The sequence below is a fragment of the Pomacea canaliculata genome, linkage group LG6 (genome assembly GCF_003073045.1).
Source record: "Pomacea canaliculata isolate SZHN2017 linkage group LG6, ASM307304v1, whole genome shotgun sequence".
Taxonomy (NCBI): Eukaryota; Metazoa; Mollusca; class Gastropoda; order Architaenioglossa; family Ampullariidae; genus Pomacea; species Pomacea canaliculata.
The window spans coordinates 27,043,962-27,067,349 of NC_037595.1; the positions used below are offsets into that span (position 1 = coordinate 27,043,962).

A 23,388-nucleotide genomic window follows, 5' to 3' on the forward strand; every position below is an offset into this window, starting at 1 on the left:
ACCTAGTGCTCCTACTGGACTGTCTGAGCTTCGCACGAGTGCCATCGACTTCGCTTTTGCACGAAATTGCTGGGGTAGGGATGTTTGTGACACCCCCTTTCGAGAGTGTGATAGAGTTTGAGATAACATTGAACAGTTGACATTGGTATCTCAGACGTCAACAGTCACCATGTTGTCACTGGAAACAATATGCGGGATTTAAAGTCACGTGGTATGGGTGGTTCACACAGCGGTCACCTGTACTGTACTTTAGCGCGAGGTCTGCCTGTTGACAGCCAGCCTCTTTGTGAGGATGGATTTAATAAATTCCTCCAAAAGCGGAGTATATTACAGATTGTCCTGACAGACATCACGACTACAACACTTTTGGTTCTGCTGGACTTCTGCTTTCAGTGGTAAGTATACTGTACCTGTGTCCTGTCTATCATTTGTCGACTGCTACCATCAACACCTTTCTTCTCGTGTGAGCAGCTAGACACAAGGTGAAACATCGTCTTCACTCTTTTCAACTAAAGATGCGCAGCAGCTGCCATGAGCAGTGTATTTTCTGATAAGCACAAGTATAAGCCTAATTAAATAATTATAGTGGCTCTTAATGAATAGAGGCTTAAAATATCAACGATTATTTCAGTGTGTTTTGCACAACATATTTTATGTAAATGATATAGGGACAGGTTTGTTAAATGCTAGGAAATGTTTCCTCTCATTTGTGTGTTTGTGTTAGGAGAAAGGATGTAGAAAGGACTTTCGTCAAAACTGTAGCTGAAGTGAAAAGTATTTGTTAGTTATTGCTCTCTCTCTATATATATGGGATCTGGCGAGCACATCATGGTGAAATTTAAACGCGATAAACAAAACATCACTCAGCACATTTCTGTTTCTCCAACGATTCGTTCCTTCACTAAAACAATATTGATTGTGTGACTGCCTATGGACAGGGCTTCTGCTTACTCAAAAAATTGCGTACAGTACGCATTAAAAGTTCGGAGGACCCCTTCAGTTTTCGTCAATGGGGTCCCAGGGGACCCCTTCAAATTTATGCAAAGAACAGATACAAAATTGGTAAGTGTATTGTCTGACATCGTAGCCCAATCTATTGTCGTCTGCTACAAGGTGAGAGTTACTTCCCTTGCACTGAGTTTTTTCCCCTTACCGGGAAGAGTTCCATCATGGACAGCATGGTTAAAATCATTATCTCAGAATTGGAAAGAAAGTGAGCACCCCAAGCACAGTGAGCATAAGCTCATCACAGATGCTTGCACAGACTTCATGGCACAGAAATCTCGCCGTTTCTGAGTAGACATTACAGTGCTTTGTGTGCTGAAAGGCAGTTGAACAAATTATGTTGATTTGTTGATTTTTTTCACATTGTCAATGGACCCCTTAGAGTTAGCCTGGGACCCCTTAGAAATCTGAAAGTAGGGGTCCCTGGGACCCCAAAGAATTTAGCCTTAGCAAAAGCCCTGATGGATATTTATTCTTAACACATTTATTAACATATGTCTTGTTCTCTCTGCCCACTGTTATTTCGGAATCAATGTCTGACACTGTAGCTCGCATCTTTTGCATGACATGTCTCCAAGTCTGGCAAAGAAGTTGGAGCGGACATTGTAGGCAGTTGTCACAGTGATGCTTGTGTACCAGGATGTAATGTTGGGAGGTAGCTGATTAAGCACAAGTCATTTGTGATACAATCCCAATTCGAAATGTCGGCCCCACATTCTGTTGAGTTTGCTGTCAGCACGAAACTCTCTCTTCATATCGCGTACGACATTACTACAATATTTCTCTCTCGAGCTTTTACACATTTACAATCTGGAAAGGAGATAATACTAACTTTTCTCCTGCCTTCTTAAAATTTATGGTTGCGGCCATTTCTAACACAGCAGACATCTTTTTTTTCTTTTCTCTTTACCCCATGTGTAACAGCAACTGAATGGCTGGATGCTTTGGGTCCTGGGAAGGACAACAGCTGGTATATAAGTAGAGGTGAGTGTCATCAGCAAAGGATTAAACGAATCGATAGTGAATATAGATGTCAATAATTTGACAGCTTTATGGATATTCATTGATTTATATCTTACACAAGTTTTAATCTTCACTCTTGAAAGCTTCCCTCCGTCAGCTTTTATTTCGGAATCAATGCTGACGATGGATATTTTACATTATTTTTTTTTTTGAAGCCTGGCCCGAAAGTTCGAGCTTACATTGTAAACAGTTGTTTTGGTCCTTGTGGTAATGTTTGCGTGAGCTTACAGTTTTATACCACGATGTACTATCTAGCTCGGTCATTTATGTGAAAATCTTAATAGGAAATTATTATTTTTTTTTTTTTTTTTTTTGTCAGCACGAAATTCTCTCTTCGTATCGTTTACAACCATACCACAATTTTCGTCTTTTGAGTTTTTAGGCGTTTACTTTCTGAAAAGTCTTTTATACTTTTTTCAATATACTGTCACAGCAATTTATAACACAATAGTGATCATTTCCACCCATCTTTGTACCTTCGTACGTTCATGTCTTAGTAACGGCAACTGGGTGGCTAACAGACCCCAGTCATCAACCCTAACCACCCACCAGCACGCTCTGCGCATGCGCTGAATAATTGAAGAAACAGCCTCCTTATGTTACATCAGAGATTAAACCTATGAATGATTATAACTAACCGTTAAAGACGTAGACGGTAATTAAATTATGACTAGTTTTGAATGGAGGTAAACATAGAGCAGATGTGAATGAAATATAAATAAAAGTAAACCAATAGTAAATATTTAAACGGGTAACCAAAATTTAGCACGAGGAAACAAATTTTCCTGTTCACATTCCATTTCTTAGGGAAAAAATGAAACAAAAGTTGAATCCCTAAAAGAGAAAAAAAGATAGTACTACTTTATTTTAACTTCACAGTGATCTACCGAGGATCTTGCCGTTGCCATGACTACAGCGATGATTCAAAATGAGGCTACAACATTTCTGCTGGGTGTGATGGTGACGCTGGTGCTGTTACTATGGTGGTGGTCGACTCCGCGTCCTTCCGGCTTACCCCGGGGCCTGGAACAGCCCTCCCGCTGATCGGTCATCTGCACTTGCTAAGCAGAGATCCCAGGGTGCAGTTCGCAGCATGGCGGCGACAGTACGGCGACGTATTCAGTCTCTACGTTGGCAACCGTCTGATAGTGGTGCTAAGTGGCTACAGGGTCATCAAGGACGCCCTGGTGACACATGGCGACGTCTTCTCAGACCGGCCTCACATGTTCCTCACGGATGTAATTGCGAAAAATAGAGGTGAGGATGCAGTAGAATACGACACTTATCCCTTGCTCACTGAGAGAGAGAGAGGAAACGATTCCTGCTTTTCCCTTACCTGATGAATCTCATTCCCAAACGACCTTATAATATGATAAGACGATCTTCAACATTTATCTCGCGAGGTCCATACATTAAATAAATGTTCCAAAACTGTGTGTGTGGATGTATGCGCGTGCAAGTGTACTTAATAACCTTTTCTTACCTGACCAGGTGTTGTCGGCACTTCAGGCCCCCATTGGAAGGAGCAGCGGAAGGTGTCGTTGGAGATTCTGCGTGAGATGGGGATGGGCAGGAACGTGTTGGCCGAGAAGATCCAGGAGGAGGTCAGAGAGTATGTCAAGGCAATTGCCGCTCTTCAGGGTGCTGCCTTCGACCCCAAAACACTTACTTACACCAGTGTGTCCAACAACATCTGCTCCATCGTCTTCGGAGAACGCTTCGAATATAACGACCCGGTCTTCTGCCGGTACCTGGATACCATAAACCAGAACTTTAAGAACCTCGCCAGTGAGTTTCTCGCTGGCTCATTCCTTGCGCCGAGGTTTTTGTGGTGTTACTCCTGGTCCTGTATAGCAAACACTATATCAGTACCTTTATGCTTGCTTAACCTTCACTAAAGACCTCCTTCCCCACCACACCACCCTGTCTTACCTGCAGCACTTCATGTTCATGGGTAAAACACGGGTACCGTTCCCTCTGCTTGATGTCTACGGCATGTGCTTACACCATCTTTTTATTTCCTTTTTTTATCATTATCTTTGTTGACGGATGTTGACTGATTTATCAGTGAAGGCGCAAGTTGAGATAATTCTTTCCTTAGCACTGACCCGTTATGTCTCGTGTCCCTGTCGCAGGAACAACGGCTGTCAACTTCATCCCTGTGCTCAAGTACCTGCCGGGAGACTTGTTTTGCCTGCAGCGCACCATAAACAACGTGGCTTTCGTACAGAATGAATTTCTCTTCCCACAGCTGGACAGTCATCGCAAACGCTATGACGACAGCAACGACGAAGCCAGCGATTTCGTGGAAGGATACCTTCGAGAGATGAATAAAATGAAGGGCAAAGACAGCACTCTAGATGGTAGGCTTCTCTTTCTGACTGAGCGTATTTTTTTAAACACACGTTGACATATCAGGATAGACAGAGACAGACATACCGAGAGATAAAAAAAATAAACTGGCAGGACAGATGATATGGACAAACAAAGGTACATAAGCCACACCAGAGAGCGTAGATATAGAGAGGTTGCACTCCTTTGTCCTTATTTGTTAAGAAAAGTTGCGTCCCTTTGAAATGTGATGCTACCAGGGTGCAGCCTCTCTATATCTATCCTCTCTGATGTAAGTCTGGCTACACCTGCATCCACCAAAACACAGGCCACACAGGTACGCAGCGCAGAGGACGCGCACAGAAAACACACCCACTTACTCAGACACATAAGACACACGAGCGACACCTGACCTACTATGCACATGCAGGACAAGTACACAAACACAACTGATACAAACGGTAAACGAGAAGCGTTCATGATGTCCTCATGCTCTTCGTGATTCAGATCCGAACCTGGTCAAAGTCATGGGCGACCTGTTTGTAGCGGGGACCGAGACCACAGCCACTGTCATCCGTTGGGCTCTCGTGTACTTCCTGCACTACCCGGAAGTTCAGGAATTATGTTTTCAGGAGATCAAAGAGTCATCGGTACGGAGCGAGCGCCGACCATCCGCGACAGACCGGAACTGACGTACGTGGAGGCCACCATCATGGAGGTCTTAAGGCACGCTGACATCGCGCCGTTTGCCCTTCATCACGGACTGGCCTGTGACACGATGTTCATGGGATACACGCTGCCAAAGGATACCATTATCATTCCATTCATCGATTCCGTCCTCCAAGACCCTGACATCTGGGATAACCCGCTAGACTTCCGGCCAGAAAGATTCATTGGCCCTTACGGAAAACTGGTCAAAAAGGAGGAGTTTATACCTTTCAGCTTGGGTAAGTGCTGCTGGTTTTGTTTTTTCTTTTGCTAAATGAGCAGTAACGTAAAATAAAAATATTTTGAATCTATATCTTCTTTCTAAATTTAGTGTTTATTTTAAATTAAAATATAGATGCCAGCTTGTTTTTTTTTAATATATATATATTTTACTATGTGTTGTTTCTGAATAGTATCTAAAGGTCTCGCAGTGTAAAACTTTAAAGTTGAGAGGTAGGGGAGTTAAAACAGTAGAAACACACACAAAGAAACAAAGTCGTACCTACACATACACACACAAAAAGAGGCAAACATTGAATGCTGATAAGCTTTTATTTACAATGCGTCAATTTTGTGAACATCTTTTGCCTTGCTGTGTGATGTCAATCTTGTTTTCAACAGGACGTCGTGTTTGTCTTGGTGAGGCCATGGCTCGGACAGAACTCTTCCTGTACCTGTCGACCATGATACAGCGCTTCCGCTTCCTGCCACCGGAAACAGGAGAACTGCCATCTTTGGAGGGAATCATGAGCCTCAGTAAAATACCAGGCAACTTCTTGCGCGCATGATGCGCGCTGTTAATATATATAATAGTCTAGAGAGTTAGTTGAGCGTCTAGCAGCATCATCTAGCTTGCTGACACGGCGTAAACACCAACCCCCCCCCTTAAAGGTAGTTCTATTATCACCTACGGCCAGCTGGTTCACATCCAGGTGCAAGATACCTTACACTCCTTGAGACCTGAATGGTAGTGTTACTTCATATCACCCACTGTAGCAAAACTGCCCGTTGTTACCAGAAATGATCCGTACTCTTGACAGACATACTAGCCAGAAAAATCTCATTTACTATGTGAAAGATCAAGAACATTAAATCTTTAAAGACTATCTTGGTCCCTGGACAGACAGAGAAGGACAGCCCTAGCTCAGAAGGAAAGTCAGTGTTAGACATGTTAGTTTGACTTATAAATTGTGAGTTGCTTGTACTACTTTATTAAAGGATATGTACGCTTAGCTGTTCTACCTTAGAATGACTGTGAAATCGCTGTCTTTATTCTTTTCTCCCTCCTTGCCTTCAGTTCCTTCCCCTCTGATTCTCGTCTATCCATCCTCTCTATCTTTCTCACGTGACCGCTGCTCCCGGTACATTGAAACAGACCCTGGTTACATAATGTACTCATACATCAAACACAAGCTGACCTAACAGACACAACCTGGCCGGACCTACAAACTACCACAAGCAAGAAAATCCCTACAAAATGTCAAAAATATGGTGGAAACAGTCGGGAATTGAAGAGTTGTGAGAGTCCGAACCAATGACGGTGCACTGTTGATCTTGTGATAGTGTGTGGGTCAACATTGTTTGTTGGTTTTTTTTTCCAACTCCTGCGCAAAGCTGAAAGTAAAATACTACTTACAAAAATCTAATGAGCCTTTCTCTCGTCAATCTCGAGATAAATCATACTTACCTTTAAATATCGCCATGCACAGGAAGAAGAAGAACAACAAAGCAGATATAAACGTGTAGACTCTTTTGTGATAGAGAGATAAACACACGTTGGCAGATCAGGAGATATAGGGCACTGACTGGTTGATCTTTGACCTTCTTTCCCCATATGCAAATGAGCCAGCCTCGTTCTGTGTAATTTCAACTCTGGAATTACAGAATTCATTCTGTAAGTATACAATTGAAATGTAGAGCTAGAAGACATATTGTAGCTACAGAATGGAATTGTAAAGATAATATGAGTTGTATAGCAGCTTCTGAGTATAATATAAATGAATTACAGTTTCTCTCTCTCTAGCTATAGTATATACGTATAGAGTGAAATTTATAGCCATAGAATAAATTCCATACTTATAAAATTGAATTGTATAAATATAGAATGAATCATAGACGTATAGAATGAAATGTATAGCTATAGAATAGATTCTATATTTTTTACAGCTAGAAAAAGAAAATTAGAGAAAATTCCCTGTTAGCGCCATGGACCTGTTGTTAGAGGGATAAATTCGCTTGTGTGGGGGGTTGGATGTGGGTGAAGGGTGTGTGCCCTTGCGAACGAGAGGAAAAGGGCAACTACACATATCAGTCTGTACATAACGGTTCTAGTTTCTTGTACCTGATAATATTTTTTTTTCCCTTCACTCCTACCTTATTTCTAAAGAAAAAATATGCAGCATCGCTTTCCATTCTGCAATCCAAGAGCACAACTGTGTGACGAAGGAATAATTGCACCATCCTCAGTACACCTGCACCACTCCACACCTGTCCCTCCCTACAGGCACAACCAGTCCTCCTTACCACCGAGTGCATTCAAGCTCAAACAAGCTGAACGGGGACGACTTATTGTGTGTTCAAGCCGCTGGCGTACACCAAAAGGTATTCACAGGTATATCGACACATAACTGGGTGGAAAAGCTGTTTGCACTGATGACGTGAACTGCTCAAGTTTATCTGAGTCAGAACATGGCGTCCGCTGGCGAACGTGTGACGTACGTGTGCACCTTCCCTTAGGGACATGCACCAGTGTTGTTGCGTCAGAATAGCTGCTTCGTATATAAAGTAGTCACTGTCGTTCGAGGACATGGTATAGGAGGACTTCTGTAACTTCAAAGTCCACGCAGGTAAGATCTCGACAATTCAGTCGACATCACACGTTTGGTGCGCAGGTACTGCGACTTCTACTTGGAAAGCAGGTAAGTAAGTCATTAGAAACACTGTGTGTATGTGTGTTCCACTTTACATATGACATCGGCATGTCATCAAAGTTTTCCAATTAAAGTGCAGGTTTAAAGTTAGAAAGTCGCATTTTCAAGATTGTCAGGTTATCAGTCATGGTCATCTCCTGTCTCGTCTTTAAGTGACATAAAAAGAGTTAAAAGCGAGGTCAGATAAGTTTTTTTATGAAAGTTAAGGAGTAGAAATCGAGTTGCGAATAAATATTGTGGCAGCTGACAGTTGAACTCACCTGGGGCTTATGTATTAGGTGAAACTAAATTGTTGATGAAGAGCGAGACTGGGACTGACGCGAGGTCAAAGGGCAAATAGTGTAACACGTCAACGTGCAGCAAACGTCAGTAAGCTCCAGAGCAAAGGCGCACTACTTTATTCAGGCGGTGTCAGAAAAACTTGGTGGCCCACTTAGCAAGCAAACTGGGGCAGTTATGTTTTGGTGTGGTAAATGCAGACCTAGAGAAAGGGAGGCAACACCATCAGTTGTCAATAAGAACGCTGAGTGCTAAGTGTTGTCTCCCTTTACATATGTTTTCCCGTGTTCATTCGGCTATGGACTCGGAAACGTTTACCCAATTTTTTATTCACTTCTTAACACCGGATTTAACCTCCCAAGCCGTGAAGTTGTTTCCTTCGTATTCTGTCCATGTCTCTTACTTGCATGCTCCTTCAAACATGATTATCGCTTTATCAATCACACGTGTATTATTATTTCCCTCATTTGCATATTAGGAACAAACTGGATAAAGGGGCCAGTGCAAATAACGAACTGTAGTTATGTCAGAAGTAAACATTGCTCTATTCTATGTGATCAGGCGAAAGAGTATAGAAAATATATCATGTCTGTTGATATTTTTGATTAGGTGTAACTGGACATTGCGATCAGTATACCAAAAGAGTTGTAGTAATTTAATACGTTCAAGCATTTTTTTTCCACTTTTCTTTCTAAAATGCTGTTTGCACGGAAAATGTTGCGCAGTTAATAATGATTAAGAGTATAGTTTCTCATCTTCATCATCGTGGTGGTCATCGTCGTTGGCTTCTATTGATCTTATGTCCCCTCCATGCTGCCGTTGCTTTCTGTTCTGTCGCTGGTTAGTCAGGCAGGAATGTGCTTCTACCTAAAAGCAATTTTGCAATATGAGTAGATAGGTATGATGTGATAGACAGGAGTGCCCGGCAATATTTACTGATTCAATGTAATTAGGTAACAGATTTAGATGACTCAGCTACTGAGTAAATGTAGGGAACAAACTAAAAAATAAACAAATGAATGTACTGTCGTCCATCTTTATAAAATACACTTTACTTTGTAGCAAGGAAAACAATTACAAAAGGAAGACTCTTAACCAGAAATTACTTCTTGTTTTTGTTTTAATTATTCACCTTTCTTCAGAGTGAACATGGAGCCGGGAACTGGACTGCTGATGGGCGGGGTGCTGGCATTGTCAACACTGTGGTGGTGGCTGACAAGACGATCTGCTGGCCTGCCCCCAGGACCTGGACCTGCCCTCCCGCTGATCGGTCACCTCCACTTGCTGAGCAAAGACCCTCGGCAGCAGTTCGCATCATGGCGGCGACGGTACGGTGACGTGTTCAGTCTGTACGTGGGCAGCCAGCTGGTGGTGGTGCTCAACGGCTACAAGGTCATCAAGGATGCACTGGTCAAACACGCCGACGTCTTCTCCGACAGGCCTCACATCTATCTCACAGATTACATCTCAAAAAACAAAGGTAACATGTTGTGTTGTTGCTCCTATTAATTTATCATTATCATCATTATTGATGTAATCTTCATTTTTGAGACTTGGGTTTATTGTCAACGAAGTAAAAAGACTCTTCTAAGCCCCAATTGGGTCGAAACCATTCTTTCTCACCATCAGTAGGTTCTTGATTAACACTTTATGTGACCAGGTGTTGTCGCCTCGTCGGGCGTCCTGTGGAAGGAGCAGCGGAAGGTGTCGCTGGAGATTCTGCGCGAGATGGGGATGGGCAAGAATGTACTGGCCGAGAAGATCCACGAGGAGGTCAGAGAGTATGTCAAGGCCGTCGCCGCTCATCAGGGGAAGTCCTTCGATCCGAAGGACATGACACACGTCAGCGTGTCCAACAACATCTGCTCCGTCGTCTTCGGGACCCGGTATGCGTACGACGACCCGACTTTCCTCAATTACATATCCACTATGGACGAAAACTTCAAACTTATAAACAGTAAGTAAACAGGCAGTGTGTGTATTTATATGTTCATAGATGCGGATGTCTTGGCGCATAGAACGTGTCGCATGATGTGCGCGAATCATCATCATCATGTGTGTGTATCTGTGCTGTATGCATGTGTGTGTTATTTAGTGTATTATGTATTACTTTTTTAACTTTATCGAAAATTACAATTTCAAAACGTTCGAACATATGTTTTGTTAAGCAATTTAAAGTATATCGGAATGGTTTCGTGATGGTCTCCGGTTAACCGTTATAACATTCTTAAATCTACTAATCAAAAGAGGGTATTCAGGTGCAAAGCAAACCTTCAATAATTTTAGTCTTTGCAGGTCTAGGGTGTACGTGGTGAGGTAAAATTTTGAACACATTTCGCATTTCCACATCATTCTCGATGTATAACTCCTTGTCAGAGACGCGTTGAAATCTCAGCGTCACACATCACTCGAAATCGCTGACTGCCATATGTACACACGTCCCCACATGTGTTCTCTTCTCACAGATATCACAGAGATTTGACGTGGGCAACAAAATTTATATAACTCAAAATTAAACATTAAACATATACATTAGTGCAAATCATATACAATATAACAACAGCATAATTGTCTATCAGCGGCGTCATTCAATTAATTTGGTCGACTGTTTTTTCGAATAGTCCTCAAAATTCCTAGATTCACACTTACACACACATCCACGCTTACCGGAGTAATCGTGTGAGAAGAAACTTTCTGGAATAATCCACCTTTCCAGCACTAGAAATTGTCGGTGCTGTCTCGGCAGACACCTGGATGACGTCCCCGAATAATTCTTTTGGTACAACTCACAAGTTCCAGTTCTTGTAATTGTCGGTGCTGTCTCGGCAGACACCTGGCTGACGTCCTTGAATAATTCTTCTGGAAAAACTCACACGCGCCAGAGCAGAACATCCGCTCACTGCGTCCGCCGCTAGTGTCCTCTCTCTCTCTCGTCTGCCTTCTTCCAATTTCTTTTCTCCCTACGTAAAATCTAAAATTGCGTCATATTATGACGTCGGGTTATGACGCCAAACCACGACGCAGCAACTTCGCTCACACACGGGTAAGGGCGATAATCCCTGCCTACCTATTCCTAACACTAAAAATTCATATTTGATTAATTGAGCGGTCGTAATCATTGCATCTTACATTTTGCCGCATAAAATGGCCCAAATTTAAATTACTAAATGTATTTTGGAATAGCTAAATGCTAAATTATTTTTTTAAAGTCATGAATTGTATCATTTGTTTTTCCCAGAGGCAACAGCCTTGGACTTTGTGCCCTTGCTAAAGTACTTACCTGGGGACATGTTCAACACAAAAGTTATAATGAAAAACGTAAATTATATACAAGACACGTTTTTGAAGCCACATCTGAAAAGCCACTCGAAGAACTTCAGCAGAGGAACTGATCAAGTCAGCGACTTCACTGAAGGCTACTTGCGGGAGATGAACAAGGTCAACGGCAAGTCGACCACACTGGACGGTATGTGTACTGACCTTTTATGTAAATATATTATGTGGAAACACTTATACACATCAGTACACATACACCACTGGCACTAAAGAATACATTGAAATCTGTAATGGTAGCATTTAAATGTTAGTAACCCCAGTTACTTCAACGCTCTCTGATGTTTGTGCACTTTATGGTTTACAAGTTTTACTTACCACAGTAGTACTGGCAGGTCAGGAAAAGGCCACTTTTAAAGGACACTTCCATTGGAAGAACAATCGTTTAAAGGGCGGACTTCACTTAGAGGATAAGGAGTGAACAAAGCGGAAGTGATCTCCCTTTATAAAATTTAGCTCAATAAACACGTGTCTGTTCTACGTCTTGTCCAGAGGAAAACCTCATGATGGTCATGGGCGATCTGTTCGTCGCGGGGACCGAGAGCACAGCCACTGCCATTCGCTGGGCTCTCGTCTACTTCCTGCACTACCCGGAGGTACAGGAGAAGTGCTTCCAGGAGATACAGCGAGTCATAGGCGCTGGCCGAGCCCCGACCATCCGCGACAGACCGGAACTGACGTACGTGGAGGCCACCATCATGGAGGTCTTGAGGCTCGCCGACATTGCGCCGTTTAGCGTCCAGCATGGACTAGAGGAGGATGTCGAGTTCATGGGCTACAAGCTGCCCAAGGGAACAGTAATCATCCCCAATCTGGAGTCGGTCCTTCATGACCCAGACATCTGGGATGAGCCACTTGCCTTTCGACCCGAAAGATTTCTCGACGCCAGCGGTAAACTCATCAAGCCGGAAGAATTCATTCCTTTTAGTATGGGTGAGTAGTGTTTTGTTTATGGATTTTAATGCTTCTTGTAAACGAATGCATTCACTTAAATATATGTTAAGTAAAAGCGAAAGAATGCAAACACCAGTTTTCTATGTCTGTAACAATTCCATCTGTCTAGCTTCTTCCTCCCTCCCTACAATTTCTATTTTATCGGATTCTTAACCCTTACTGAAGGCAATGCGCTTGAAGCATTAGAAATCTCTCTATCTCTCTGTGTGTCTTTCAGTCTACGAAAAATTATGAATAAATACACAGAGATTATTATATCAGCTGTCAGCTATGTTTGGTATTTATTTTGATTTGATTACCAACAAAGTTCCTTGTGATCAGGACGGCGAGTGTGTCTGGGTAAGGCCATGGCTCGGACGGAACTCTTCCTGTACCTCACCGCCATGATTCAACGCTTCCGCTTTCTGCCACCAGAAACTGGAGAGCTGCCATCTTTGAAAGGAATCTTTGGAATGGCTATCAGTCCTAACTGTTACAAAGTTCGTGCGGTTTCAAGAGACTAGCTTGCATGAGAGGTGTAGAGGAGAAAGCGTAGCCATGTTGCTGACATATATATTACACTAAATACTAGAGAAAAATTTGCTAACATTATTGGTGTAATAATAGTCTCTTGCCATCAAAAACTTTACTTCTAGCTTCTATGCACACACACACACATGTTTTTGAAAAAGTGTTTTTATTCTGATGATTTTCCCCTGTTGACTATGCCAGCTATTTTGTCTTTACAAACTCATTACCTGATATCATTCTATAACTCACGTGATCGCCTCGATGAACTGACAGATGTTGTTTCCTCTTACATTTCATTCTGCGTTGATTCTGTAATACCTTGTAAAATCTTTGTCGTACATGTATTTCCAAACAACAAATTGTGGGTAACCAGGAGCTTGAAACATGTACTAAATAAGAAAAAAACGTATTTAATTCACCGGTGATGACTTGGCTAAAAGATCTCGGATAGAGAGATAAGGGACACGATCAAAAGAGCTAAAAGAGAGAATAAAGACATGATAGTCACGTGACTTTGACATGCCTGGCAGGGGATCAAGTCTATGGCGTCTGTCAATCACAAGACGGATCGCACCAGGAAATCAGTCAAACTCAATGGAGTGAGGGATCAGGACATGCCAAATGTTTTGAATAACTTCAGTGCACGTTTTGAGAACTATGATTTTCCGATAATGTTAGGGAACTCAGACAGTCGCGTGTCTCCGACAACGACATAGTTATTTCTCAAGTCTGTGTGATGGAATCGCTAAAGCGTGTCAAGGTCCACAAGTGTTGGGGGCTGATGGCATCTGTGGGAGTGTCTGACAGCGGCAGAAGTACGAACAGCTTCCTCATTAAGTTAGTCAAGCCATCTTAGGCCGTTTGTACCAGTCGTTTATTTAGATTCTTTTATCCTTTTCATTTGTATGATGGTTTTGCAATCTCTCTGTCCATGATAGGAACAGTCGGAACAGTATTGTCATCATCTGTTCTAAGACAATTGATGTCGGACAGAGGTATTTAGCTTCTTTTTATGATCAACAAACAGTTATGAAAACTTCACGCAAATTGTCTATACCTGAAGATGTACTATCGAGAGAATTTGTATTACTAAGCTCAGGTAAAAGTTATTCTATGCCAATATGTAGAAGTATCAGATACCTGAAATCGTTTGTGCCATCTGCGGTCCAGCTGCTCAACCTCAGATGAAGTGTCAATGGTGTGTGTTTTATTGTAGATGCGCACATGATTATTCTTGATACAAGTTTCTCGGTTTTTTATAGTAAATATATATTTTTTAACTTCCGTTCACTTTTATATTTATTACTGTAACCAGGGCATATTCCCATGCTTAAATTGCCCAATGGGACAAATAAATTTTATCATTGTCAAACATTATTGACATTGTTATCATGAACTAAACTTTGTAAATTATCCAAATTTTATAATTTATTTTCACCTTTAAGAAATTGTGCAAAGGAACATTCTGAGAAATACAGGTGCACAGTGGAGAGCTGCCATCTTTGAAAGGAATTTTTGGAATAGCTATCAGTCCCGACTCTTACAAAATTCGTGCGGTTTCAAGAGACTAGCTTGCATGAGAGATTTAGAGGAGAAAACGTGGCCATGTTGCTGATATATTACAATAAATACTAGAAAAAAAACATTATTGGTGTAATAATAGTCTCTTGCAATCAAAAACGTCTGCTTTTTGAAAATCTGTTTGTATCATTTATTTTTACCTCTAAGGAGGTTGTGCACAGTAACATGTTCCTATAAATCAGTGGCGTAGGAATATGGTCGATTTCTGTGAGCTGTTTGTACTACTTTATTAAAGGATATGTAAGCTTAGCTGTACTATTTTAGTATGACTGCGAAATCGTTGTCTTCATTCTTTTTCTATCTCTCTCTCCTTGCCTTCTGCTCCTTACACTCTAATTCTCGTCTATCCATCCTCTCTATCTTTCTCACGTGACCGCTGTTCCTGGTACATCCAAACAGACCCTGGTTACAGAATGTAGTCGTACATCAAACATGAGCTGGCCTAACAGCCAGAAGCTGGCCGGACCCACAAACTACCACAAGCAAGATAATATCTACAAAATGTTAAAAAGATGATCGGGAACTGAAGAGTTGTGAGAGTACGAACCAATGACGGTACACTGTTGATCTTGTGATAGTGTGAGGGTCAACATTGTGTTTGGGTTTTTTTTTTTCCAACGCCTGCGCAAAGCTGAAAGTAAAATACTACTTACAAAAATCTGATGAACCTTTCTATCGTCAATCTCGAGGTAAATCATACTTACCTTTAAATATCGCCATGCACAGGAAGAAGAAGAACAACAAAGCAGATATAAACGTGTAGACTCTTTTGTGCACGGAAAGATAGAGAGATAAACACACGTTGGCAGATCAGGAGATATAGGGCACTGACTGGTTGATCTTTGACCTTCTTTGCCCATATGCAAATGAGCCAGCCTCGTTCTGTGTAATTTCAACTCTGGAATTACAGAATTCATTCTGTAAGTATACAATTGAAATGTAGAGCTAGAAGGCATTTTGTAGCTACAGAATGGAATTGTATAGATAATATGAGTTGTATAGCAGCTTCTGAGTATAATATAAATGAAATACTTTGGTTTTTACCGAGTTTCTCTCTCTCTCTAGCTATAGTATATACGTATAGAGTGAAATTTATAGCTATAGAATGGATTCCATACTTATAAAATTGAATTGTATAAATATAGAATGAATTATAGACGTATAGAATGAAATGTATAGCTATAGAATGGATTCCATACTTTTTATAGCTAGAGAAAGATAATTAGAGAAAATTCTCTCTTGGTGCCCCCATATATATGGACCTGTTGTCAGCAGGGATGGGCAAGCTACTTTTAATTTGTAGCCGGCTAGGCTACAGCTACTTTTTTTCAAAATGTAGCCGGCTACACTACAGCTACAATTTTCCAAAAAGTAGCCAGCTACTTTGGGCTACTTTTAAAATGTAGCCAGCTTCTTTTGGCTACTTTTAAAAGCGTGATGTTATAACAAGTTAGCTGTAGCAACATACACAAACATCAAACATACACACAAAACACTATTACTTGCTTTACAAAGTTTTTATTATAATAATGAAACGGAGAACTTCGATATATACCGACAATTTTATTTAGTGAATCCATAAATGCTTTCATTCATTCCTTGCCCCCTTCCCCCCCGGCCTTTTTTCACACAATAAGTACACGTATTTTACGATTATATTAAACATTTCTGGATTTTTTCCTCATCCTGTTTTAGTGACAAAAGAAATTATATAAGTTTTCCGATAAACATTTGTTTTCTATAACTATTTGTTCCCTATTGACTTAGAATGAAAACTAAACAGATGCTTAAGTATCGGTACCTGTGGAATTTTTCAATAACGTTAGGTTATGTGGTGATGAAAAATGTCAACCTCTTATCAAACTGTGACAATGAACAACAGACCATTGAATAAATGAGTTTGCATGAATATAAGTAAAACACTGCTTAATCTAATGTAGGCAAGCAGATCATAAAGGCATTTTTTCTAACACTGACACTGAAAACAAAGAAAGGACACAAACTAATTGTTTCCAAAAGCCGATAGGGTGAAAAGTATAGTCCTGGCCATACTAGAATAGACTTTAATTATATAGTAGGATGTCAAATGTAGCATATAAACACTGAAATATATTTTTCAAAAAATGATCTGATACAAGATATATTTATTTTAAATCTTTAAGCTTGAATTTCTCCTGTTTGTCGTTTTTGACATCCAGTCCTAAACTATAAAAACATATTTCTCAAGATTGGCTTGTGCTACAGCAGTAAAATTTTGCAATTTTGTTTAGAAATGCATCAGCAAGCTACAAAGTGATGCATTTGAGAATATGGTATAAACATTACTTTTAATAAAATTAACATTTTTCTAAATATTTTCTAAATATTTAATTGCCACATTCACACTGTGTCGGGGGGTACCATGTCTGATTTTTTATATCTCCTAGAAATCTTGAGATATCAAAACGCCTTATGCATCAGTTTTCTTATCAGTGCCTCTAGTTTACAAAAAAATCCAAAACCTTTGGTATATGACTTATGGTATTGTGTAAATTTGTTTTTTAAATGCTTGTACGTTTTGAAACAAAATCGTTGATTAAAGTCACAATTTTCACTTTAGGTACTCAAAAACAGTTTTAAAGTGCTATATTTATGTTATTTTGTTACTCTATATTTAAAAACCCTTAAAGATATTTAAAATATGGATTTCAATTTTTGGAGTGTACCGGTAACCTTAAAACAAATCTACATTCTTTTAGTCCTTCATGGAATTGAATTTGACCAGAACTTTGGCCTCGAAGTTGCTGTCTGTCACCCTAGTGCGAAGCTTTTGTCATGACAAGTCCTGCCAGACTGAACAATCTCTCAACAATTCTTGCATTTGAAACTATAGCCACATTTTGTGGCTTCGCAAAATGTAAAAAATTTCAAATAAGGCTGGAAATTGATGGGTACGTCCATCTTCGTTTTTCAAATCGCTCCCGCCACGTGGACGACACAGTACTTCCGGTTACTGAGCGTGCGAGACACGTGGGTGTCTGGCTGTCAAGACACCGAGCAGTGAGAGCAGTGGCTGTCGTCGTCTTGCTGACACGCTGTCGACGAATGGTCGTGTAACCAACACGTCAAATGGCTACGTAGAGTGAGCTGTCGTACCAGAAATAACACAGAGATTGAATTCCACACTGAAGTTTTCTTTAATTCAGTATCTTTTTCTCAGCAGCTGGCCTAACTTCTCTCTCTCTCCAATTCACAAAGAGGTCCCACACCACTGTCAGCCCTGCTATTTATTCTCCCTCCCCTCGAACATTCTAGCACAGACATTCTATTTCGTCGCAATAAAGACATTTTTGAACATCGCTACATTGTTGAACATCATATCCTCCCTCGCACAAAGACAAGACATTTTACTGTGAACATTGCTACATTGTTGAACATCATTTCCTCCCTCGCACAAAGACATTCTATCTTTTACATTGCTGCCGTGCTGAACATTCTGGAATATAGATGCAAATCTACAACCCAAAGACATTATACTTTGTACACTACTAGAGTGCTACAGTCGTGAAAGTAGCCAACATGTAGCCAAGCTACAGCTACTTTCTAAAATGTAGCTACGGCTACAAGCTACTTTTTTTTAATTTGTAGCTGGCTAAGCTACAAGCTACAAAATTTGTAGCCGGCTACAGTAGCTGTAGCTAGGCTACAGCTACTCCCCATCCCTGGTTGTCAGAGGGATAAATTCGCTTGCGTGTGGGGGTTGGATGTGGGTGAAGGGGGTGTGCCCTTGCGAACGAGAGAAAAAGGGCCAACTACACATATGAGTCTGTACAGAACGGTTCTAGTTTCTTGTACCTGATAATATTTGTTTTCCTTCACTCCAACCTTATTTCTAAAGAAAAAATATGCAGCATCGCTTTCCTTTCTGCAATCAAGAGCACAACTGTGTGACGAAGGGATTGATTGCACCATCCTCAGTACACCAGCACCACTCCACCCCTGTCCCTCCCTACAGGCACAACCAGTCCCCCTTACCACCGAGTGCATTCAAGCTCAAACAAGCTGAACTGGGACGACTTATTGTGTGTTCAAGCCTCTGGCGTACACCAAAAGGTATTCACGGGTATATCGACACATAACTGGGTGGAAAAGCTGTTTGCACTGATGACGTGAACAGCTCAAGTTTATCTGAGTCAGAACATGGCGTCTGCTGGCGAACGTGTGACGTACGTGTACACCTTCCCTTAGGGACATGCACCAGTGTTGTTGCGTCAGAATAACTGCTTCGTATATAAAGTAGTCCCTGTCGTTCGAGGACATGGTATAGGAGGACTGGTGTCGAGTTTAAGCTGACTTCTGTAACTTCAAAGTCCACGCAGGTAAGATCTCGACAATTCAGTCGACATCACACGTTTGGTGCGCAGGTACTGCGACTTCTACTTGGAAAGCAGGTAAGTCACTAGATACACTGTGTGTATGTGTGTTCCACTTTACATATGACATCTGCATGTCATCAAAGTTTTCCAATTAAAGTGCAGGTTTAAAGTTCCAAAGTCGCATTTTCAAGACTGTCAGGTCGTCAGTTGATGGTCATCTCCTGTCTCGTCTTTAGAAAGAGTCAAAAGAGAGGTCAGATGAATTCTTGATGAATGTTAAGGAGTACAAATCGAGTTAGCAATAAATACTGTGGCAGCTGTCAGTTGAACTCAGCTGGCGCTTATGTATTAGGCGAAACTAAATTGTTGATGAAGAGCGAGACTGACTGACGCGAGGTCATAGGTCAAAAAGTATAACACGTCCACGTGCAGCAAAAACGTCAGTAAGCGCCAGAGCAAAAACGCACTACTTTATTCAGGCGGTGTCAGAAGTACTTGGTGGCCCACTTAGCAAGCGAGCTGGCGCAGTTATGTTTTGTTGTGCTAAATGTATACCTAGAGAAAGGGAGGCAACACCATCAGTTGTTAATAAAAAACGCTGAGTACTAAGTGTTGTCTCCCTTTACATATGTATTCGCGTGTTCATTCGGATTTGGCGCGAAAACGTTTACCCAATTTTTTATTCACTTCTTAACACCGGATCTCACCTTCCCAAGAAATTACCTTTTGTTTTTGGTTCAACTGGTCAACTTTCTTCAGAGTGAACATGGAGACGGGAACTGTAGCTGCTGATGGGCGGGGTGCTGGCGTTGTCAACACTGTGGTGGTGGCTGACAAGACGATCTGCTGGGCTGCCCCCAGGACCTGGACCTGCCCTCCCGCTGATCGGTCACCTCCACTTGCTGAGCAAAGACCCTCGGCAGCAGTTTGCATCATGGCGGCGACAGTACGGGGACGTGTTCAGTCTGTACCTGGGCAGCCAGCTGGTGGTGGTGCTCAACGGCTACAACGTCATCAAGGATGCGCTGGTCAAACACGCCGACGTCTTCTCCGACAGACCTCACATCTATTTCACAGATTATATTGCAAAAAACAAAGGTAACATGTTGTTGTTGTTGTTGTTGGTGGTGGTGGTGGTGGTGGTGGTGGTGGTGGTGCTGCTGCTGCTGCTGTTAATTTATCATTATCATCATTATTGATGAATCTTCATTTCTGAGACTTGGGTTTATTGTCAATGAAGAAAAAAGACTCTTCTAAGCCCTAATAAACCCTTTACGTGACCAGGTGTTGCCGCCTCGTCGGGCGCCCACTGGAAGGAGCAGCGGAAGGTGTCGCTGGAGATTCTGCGCGAGATGGGGCTGGGCAGGAACGTGCTGGCCGAGAAGATCCAGGAGGAGGTCAGAGAGTATGTCAAGGCCGTCGCCGCTCATCAGGGAAATCCCTTCGATCCGAAGGACATGACACACGTCAGCGTGTCCAACAACATCTGCTCCGTCGTCTTCGGGACACGGTATGAGTACGACGACCAGACTTTCATCAATTACATATCCACTCTTGACGACAACTTCAAACTTATAAACAGTAAGTAAACAGGCAGTGTGTGTATTTATATGTTCATAGATGCGGATGTGTGTGTGTCTGTGCTGTACGCATGTGTGTGTTGTTTCGTGTATTATGTATTACTTTTTTAACGTTATCGAACATCACAATTTCAAAAAGTTCGAACAAAAGTTTTGTTAAGCAATTTAAAGTATATCTGAATGGTTTCGTGATGGTCTCCGGTTAACCGTTATAACATTTTTAAATCTACTAATCAAAAGAGGGTATTCAGGTGCAAAGCGAGCCTTCAATAATTTTAGTCTTTGCAGGTCTGGGGTGTACGTGGTGAGGTAAAATTTTGAACACATTTCACATTTCCACATCATTACACACACATCCACACTTCCCGGAGTAATCGTCTGAGAATAAACTTTATGGAATAATCCACCTTTCCAGGTCTAGAAATTGTCGGTGCTGTCTCGGCAGACACCTGGCTGACGTCCTCTAATAATTCTTTTGAAAACTCACACGCTCCAGAGCAAAACCTCCTCTCACTGCGTCCGCCGCTAGTCTCCCCTCTCTCTCTCCGTCGTCTGCCCTCTTCCAATTTCTTTTCTCCCTGCGCAAAATCTAAAATTGCGTCATATTATGACGTCGGGTTATGACGCCAAACCACGATCCAGCAACTTCGCTCACACACGGGTAAGGGCGATAATCCCTGCCTACCTATTCCTAACACTCCAATTAATATTTGATTAATTGAACGGTCGTAATCAGTTTTAATTTTGCTGTATAAAATGGCCCAAAATTGATTTGCTAAATGTATTTTGAAATAGCTAAATGCTAAATGAATTTTTTAAAGTAAGAACTGTATCATTTGTTCTTCCCAGAGGCAACAGCCTTGGACTTTGTGCCCTTGCTAAAGTACTTACCTGGGGACATGTTCAACACAAAAGTTATAATGAAAAACACAAATTATTTACAAGACACGTTTTTGAAGCCACATCTGAAAAGCCACTCGAAGAACTTCAGCAGAGGAACTGATCAAGTCAGCGACTTCACTGAAGGCTACTTGCGGGAAATGGACAAGGTCAACGGCAAGTCGACCACACTGGACGGTATGTGTACTGACCTTTTATGTAAATATATTATGTGAAAACACTTACACATATCAGTACACATTCACCACAGGCACTAAAGAATACATTGCAATCTGTAATGGTTTGGAGTAGCATTTAAATGCCGAAAATGTTAGTAACTCACATTACTTCAACGCTCTCTGATGTTTGTTCACTTTATGGTTTACAAGTTTTACTTACAACAGTAGTACTGGCAGGGGGAGACTACCTTCGTCAGTAAAAGACCACTTTTTAAAGGACACTTCAATTGGAAGAACAATCGTTTAAAGGGCAGTCTTCACTTAGAGGATAAGGGGTGAACAAAGCGGAAGTGACCTCCCTTTATGAAATTAAGATCAATAAAATTTCTTGTGTATGTTCTACATCTTGTCCAGAGGAAAACCTCATGATGGTCATGGGCGACCTGTTCGTGGCGGGACCGAGACCACAGCCACTACCATTCGCTGGGCTCTCGTCTACTTCCTGCACTACCCGGAAGTACAGGAAAAGTGCTTCCAGGAGATCCAGCTAGTCGTAGGCGCTGGACGAGCCCCGACCATCCGCGACAGACCGGAACTGACGTACGTGGAGGCCACCATCATGGAGGTCTTGAGGCTCGCCGACATTGCGCCGTTTAGCGTCCAGCATGGACTAGAGCAGGATGTCAAGTTCATGGACTACAAGCTGCCCAAGGGAACAGTAATCATCCCCTGTCTAGAATCGGTCCTTCATGACCCAGAAATCTGGGATGAGCCACTTGCCTTTCGACCCGAGAGATTTCTCGATGCCAGCGGTAAACTTATCAAGCCGGAAGAGTTCATTCCTTTTAGTATGGGTGAGTAGTGTTTTGTTTATGGATTTTATCATGCACTTAAATATCTGTCAACTAAAGCCAAAAGCATGCAAACACTCCACAGTTTTCTGTGTCTGTAACAATTCTGTCTAGCTTCTTCCTCCTCTCCACGATTTCTATTTTATCGGATTCTCGACCCTTACTGAAGGCAGTGCGCTTGAAGCATTAGAAATGTCTCTGTCGGTGTGTCTTTTCAGTCTATGAAAAAGTATGAATAAATACACAGAGATTATTTTATCAGCTGTCAGATATGTTTAGTATATATTTTTATTTGATTACCAACAAAGTCCTTTGGATTCTCTATGATCAGGACGACGAGTGTGTCTGGGTGAGGCCATGGCTCGGACGGAACTCTTCCTGTACCTCACCGCCATGATTCAACGCTTCCGCTTCCTGCCACCGGAAACTGGAGAGCTTCCATCTTTGAAAGGAATTTTTGGATTAACTATCAGTCCCGACTCCTACAAAGTTCGTGCGGTGTTAAGAGACTAGCTTGCATGAAGGTGCAGAGGAGAAAACATAGCCATGTTGCTGACATGTCAAAATAAATATTAGGAAAAAAAAATGGCAACATGAAGTGTCAACGGTGTGTGTGGTACTGCAGATGCGCACAGGATTATTCTTGATGCAAGTTTCTTGGTTTTTTTTATAGTATATATATATATATTTTTTACCTTCCTTTCACTTTTATATTTACCTTTACTGTAACTAGAGCACATTCCCATGTTTAAATTGCCCACTGGGACAAATAAAGTTGATCATTGTCAAACATTATTGTCATTGTTATCATGAATTAAACTTTGTAAATTATCCAAATTTTTATAATTTATTTTCACCTTTAAGAGATTGTGCAAAGGAACATTCTGAGA

The 23,388-nt window shown here is 41.5% G+C and overlaps 3 protein-coding genes across 4 annotated transcripts; all 3 read left to right on the top strand.

The window, feature by feature from the left end:
* The first annotated feature begins 69 nt into the window (after positions 1-69).
* Positions 70-5,855, top strand: LOC112566985 (cytochrome P450 2B4-like). The gene is given in 7 exon segments (XM_025243418.1): positions 70-395; positions 2,981-3,285; positions 3,520-3,816; positions 4,164-4,391; positions 4,867-5,039; positions 5,042-5,306; positions 5,689-5,855. Coding segments are annotated over 7 exon segments (1,641 nt in total). The 5' UTR covers positions 70-189.
* Positions 5,856-7,355: 1,500 nt separating this feature from the next.
* On the top strand, positions 7,356-14,903 carry LOC112566643 (cytochrome P450 2U1-like). Of its 2 annotated transcripts, none has more exons than XM_025242921.1 (6): positions 7,356-7,913; positions 9,419-9,756; positions 9,937-10,233; positions 11,515-11,742; positions 12,102-12,542; positions 12,885-14,903. In XM_025242921.1, exons 2-6 carry the CDS (start codon positions 9,426-9,428, stop codon positions 13,064-13,066), a joined length of 1,479 nt encoding a protein of 492 aa, XP_025098706.1. In that variant the 5' UTR covers positions 7,356-7,913; positions 9,419-9,425; the 3' UTR covers positions 13,067-14,903. The 2 variants fall into 2 exon arrangements, with proteins under 2 accessions (XP_025098706.1, XP_025098705.1); XM_025242920.1 differs by having other exon boundaries at positions 7,360-7,985.
* A 3,497-nt stretch (positions 14,904-18,400) lies between these two features.
* LOC112566986 (cytochrome P450 2U1-like) lies at positions 18,401-23,251 on the top strand. Its single transcript, XM_025243419.1, has 6 exons — positions 18,401-19,084; positions 19,769-20,107; positions 20,294-20,590; positions 21,439-21,666; positions 22,064-22,501; positions 22,830-23,251. The coding sequence occupies exons 2-6, from the start codon at positions 19,801-19,803 to the stop codon at positions 23,009-23,011; spliced, it is 1,452 nt and encodes a 483-aa protein (XP_025099204.1). The 5' UTR covers positions 18,401-19,084; positions 19,769-19,800; the 3' UTR covers positions 23,012-23,251.
* The last annotated feature ends 137 nt before the right edge of the window (positions 23,252-23,388 follow it).

Bases quoted from the DNA above. Each gene is read 5' to 3' on its own strand.
- LOC112566643 (XM_025242921.1), top strand. From the start codon at position 9,426: ATGGAGCCGGGAACTGGACTGCTGATGGGCGGGGTGCTGGCATTGTCA. The intron at 9,757-9,936 runs GTAACATGTTGT...TTATGTGACCAG, and splicing joins TTACATCTCAAAAAACAAAG to GTGTTGTCGCCTCGTCGGGC. The intron at 10,234-11,514 runs GTAAGTAAACAG...TGTTTTTCCCAG, and splicing joins AAACTTCAAACTTATAAACA to AGGCAACAGCCTTGGACTTT.
- LOC112566986 (XM_025243419.1), top strand. From the start codon at position 19,801: ATGGGCGGGGTGCTGGCGTTGTCAACACTGTGGTGGTGGCTGACAAGA. The intron at 21,667-22,063 runs GTATGTGTACTG...TCTTGTCCAGAG, and splicing joins CAAGTCGACCACACTGGACG to GAAAACCTCATGATGGTCAT. The intron at 22,502-22,829 runs GTGAGTAGTGTT...CTCTATGATCAG, and splicing joins GTTCATTCCTTTTAGTATGG to GACGACGAGTGTGTCTGGGT.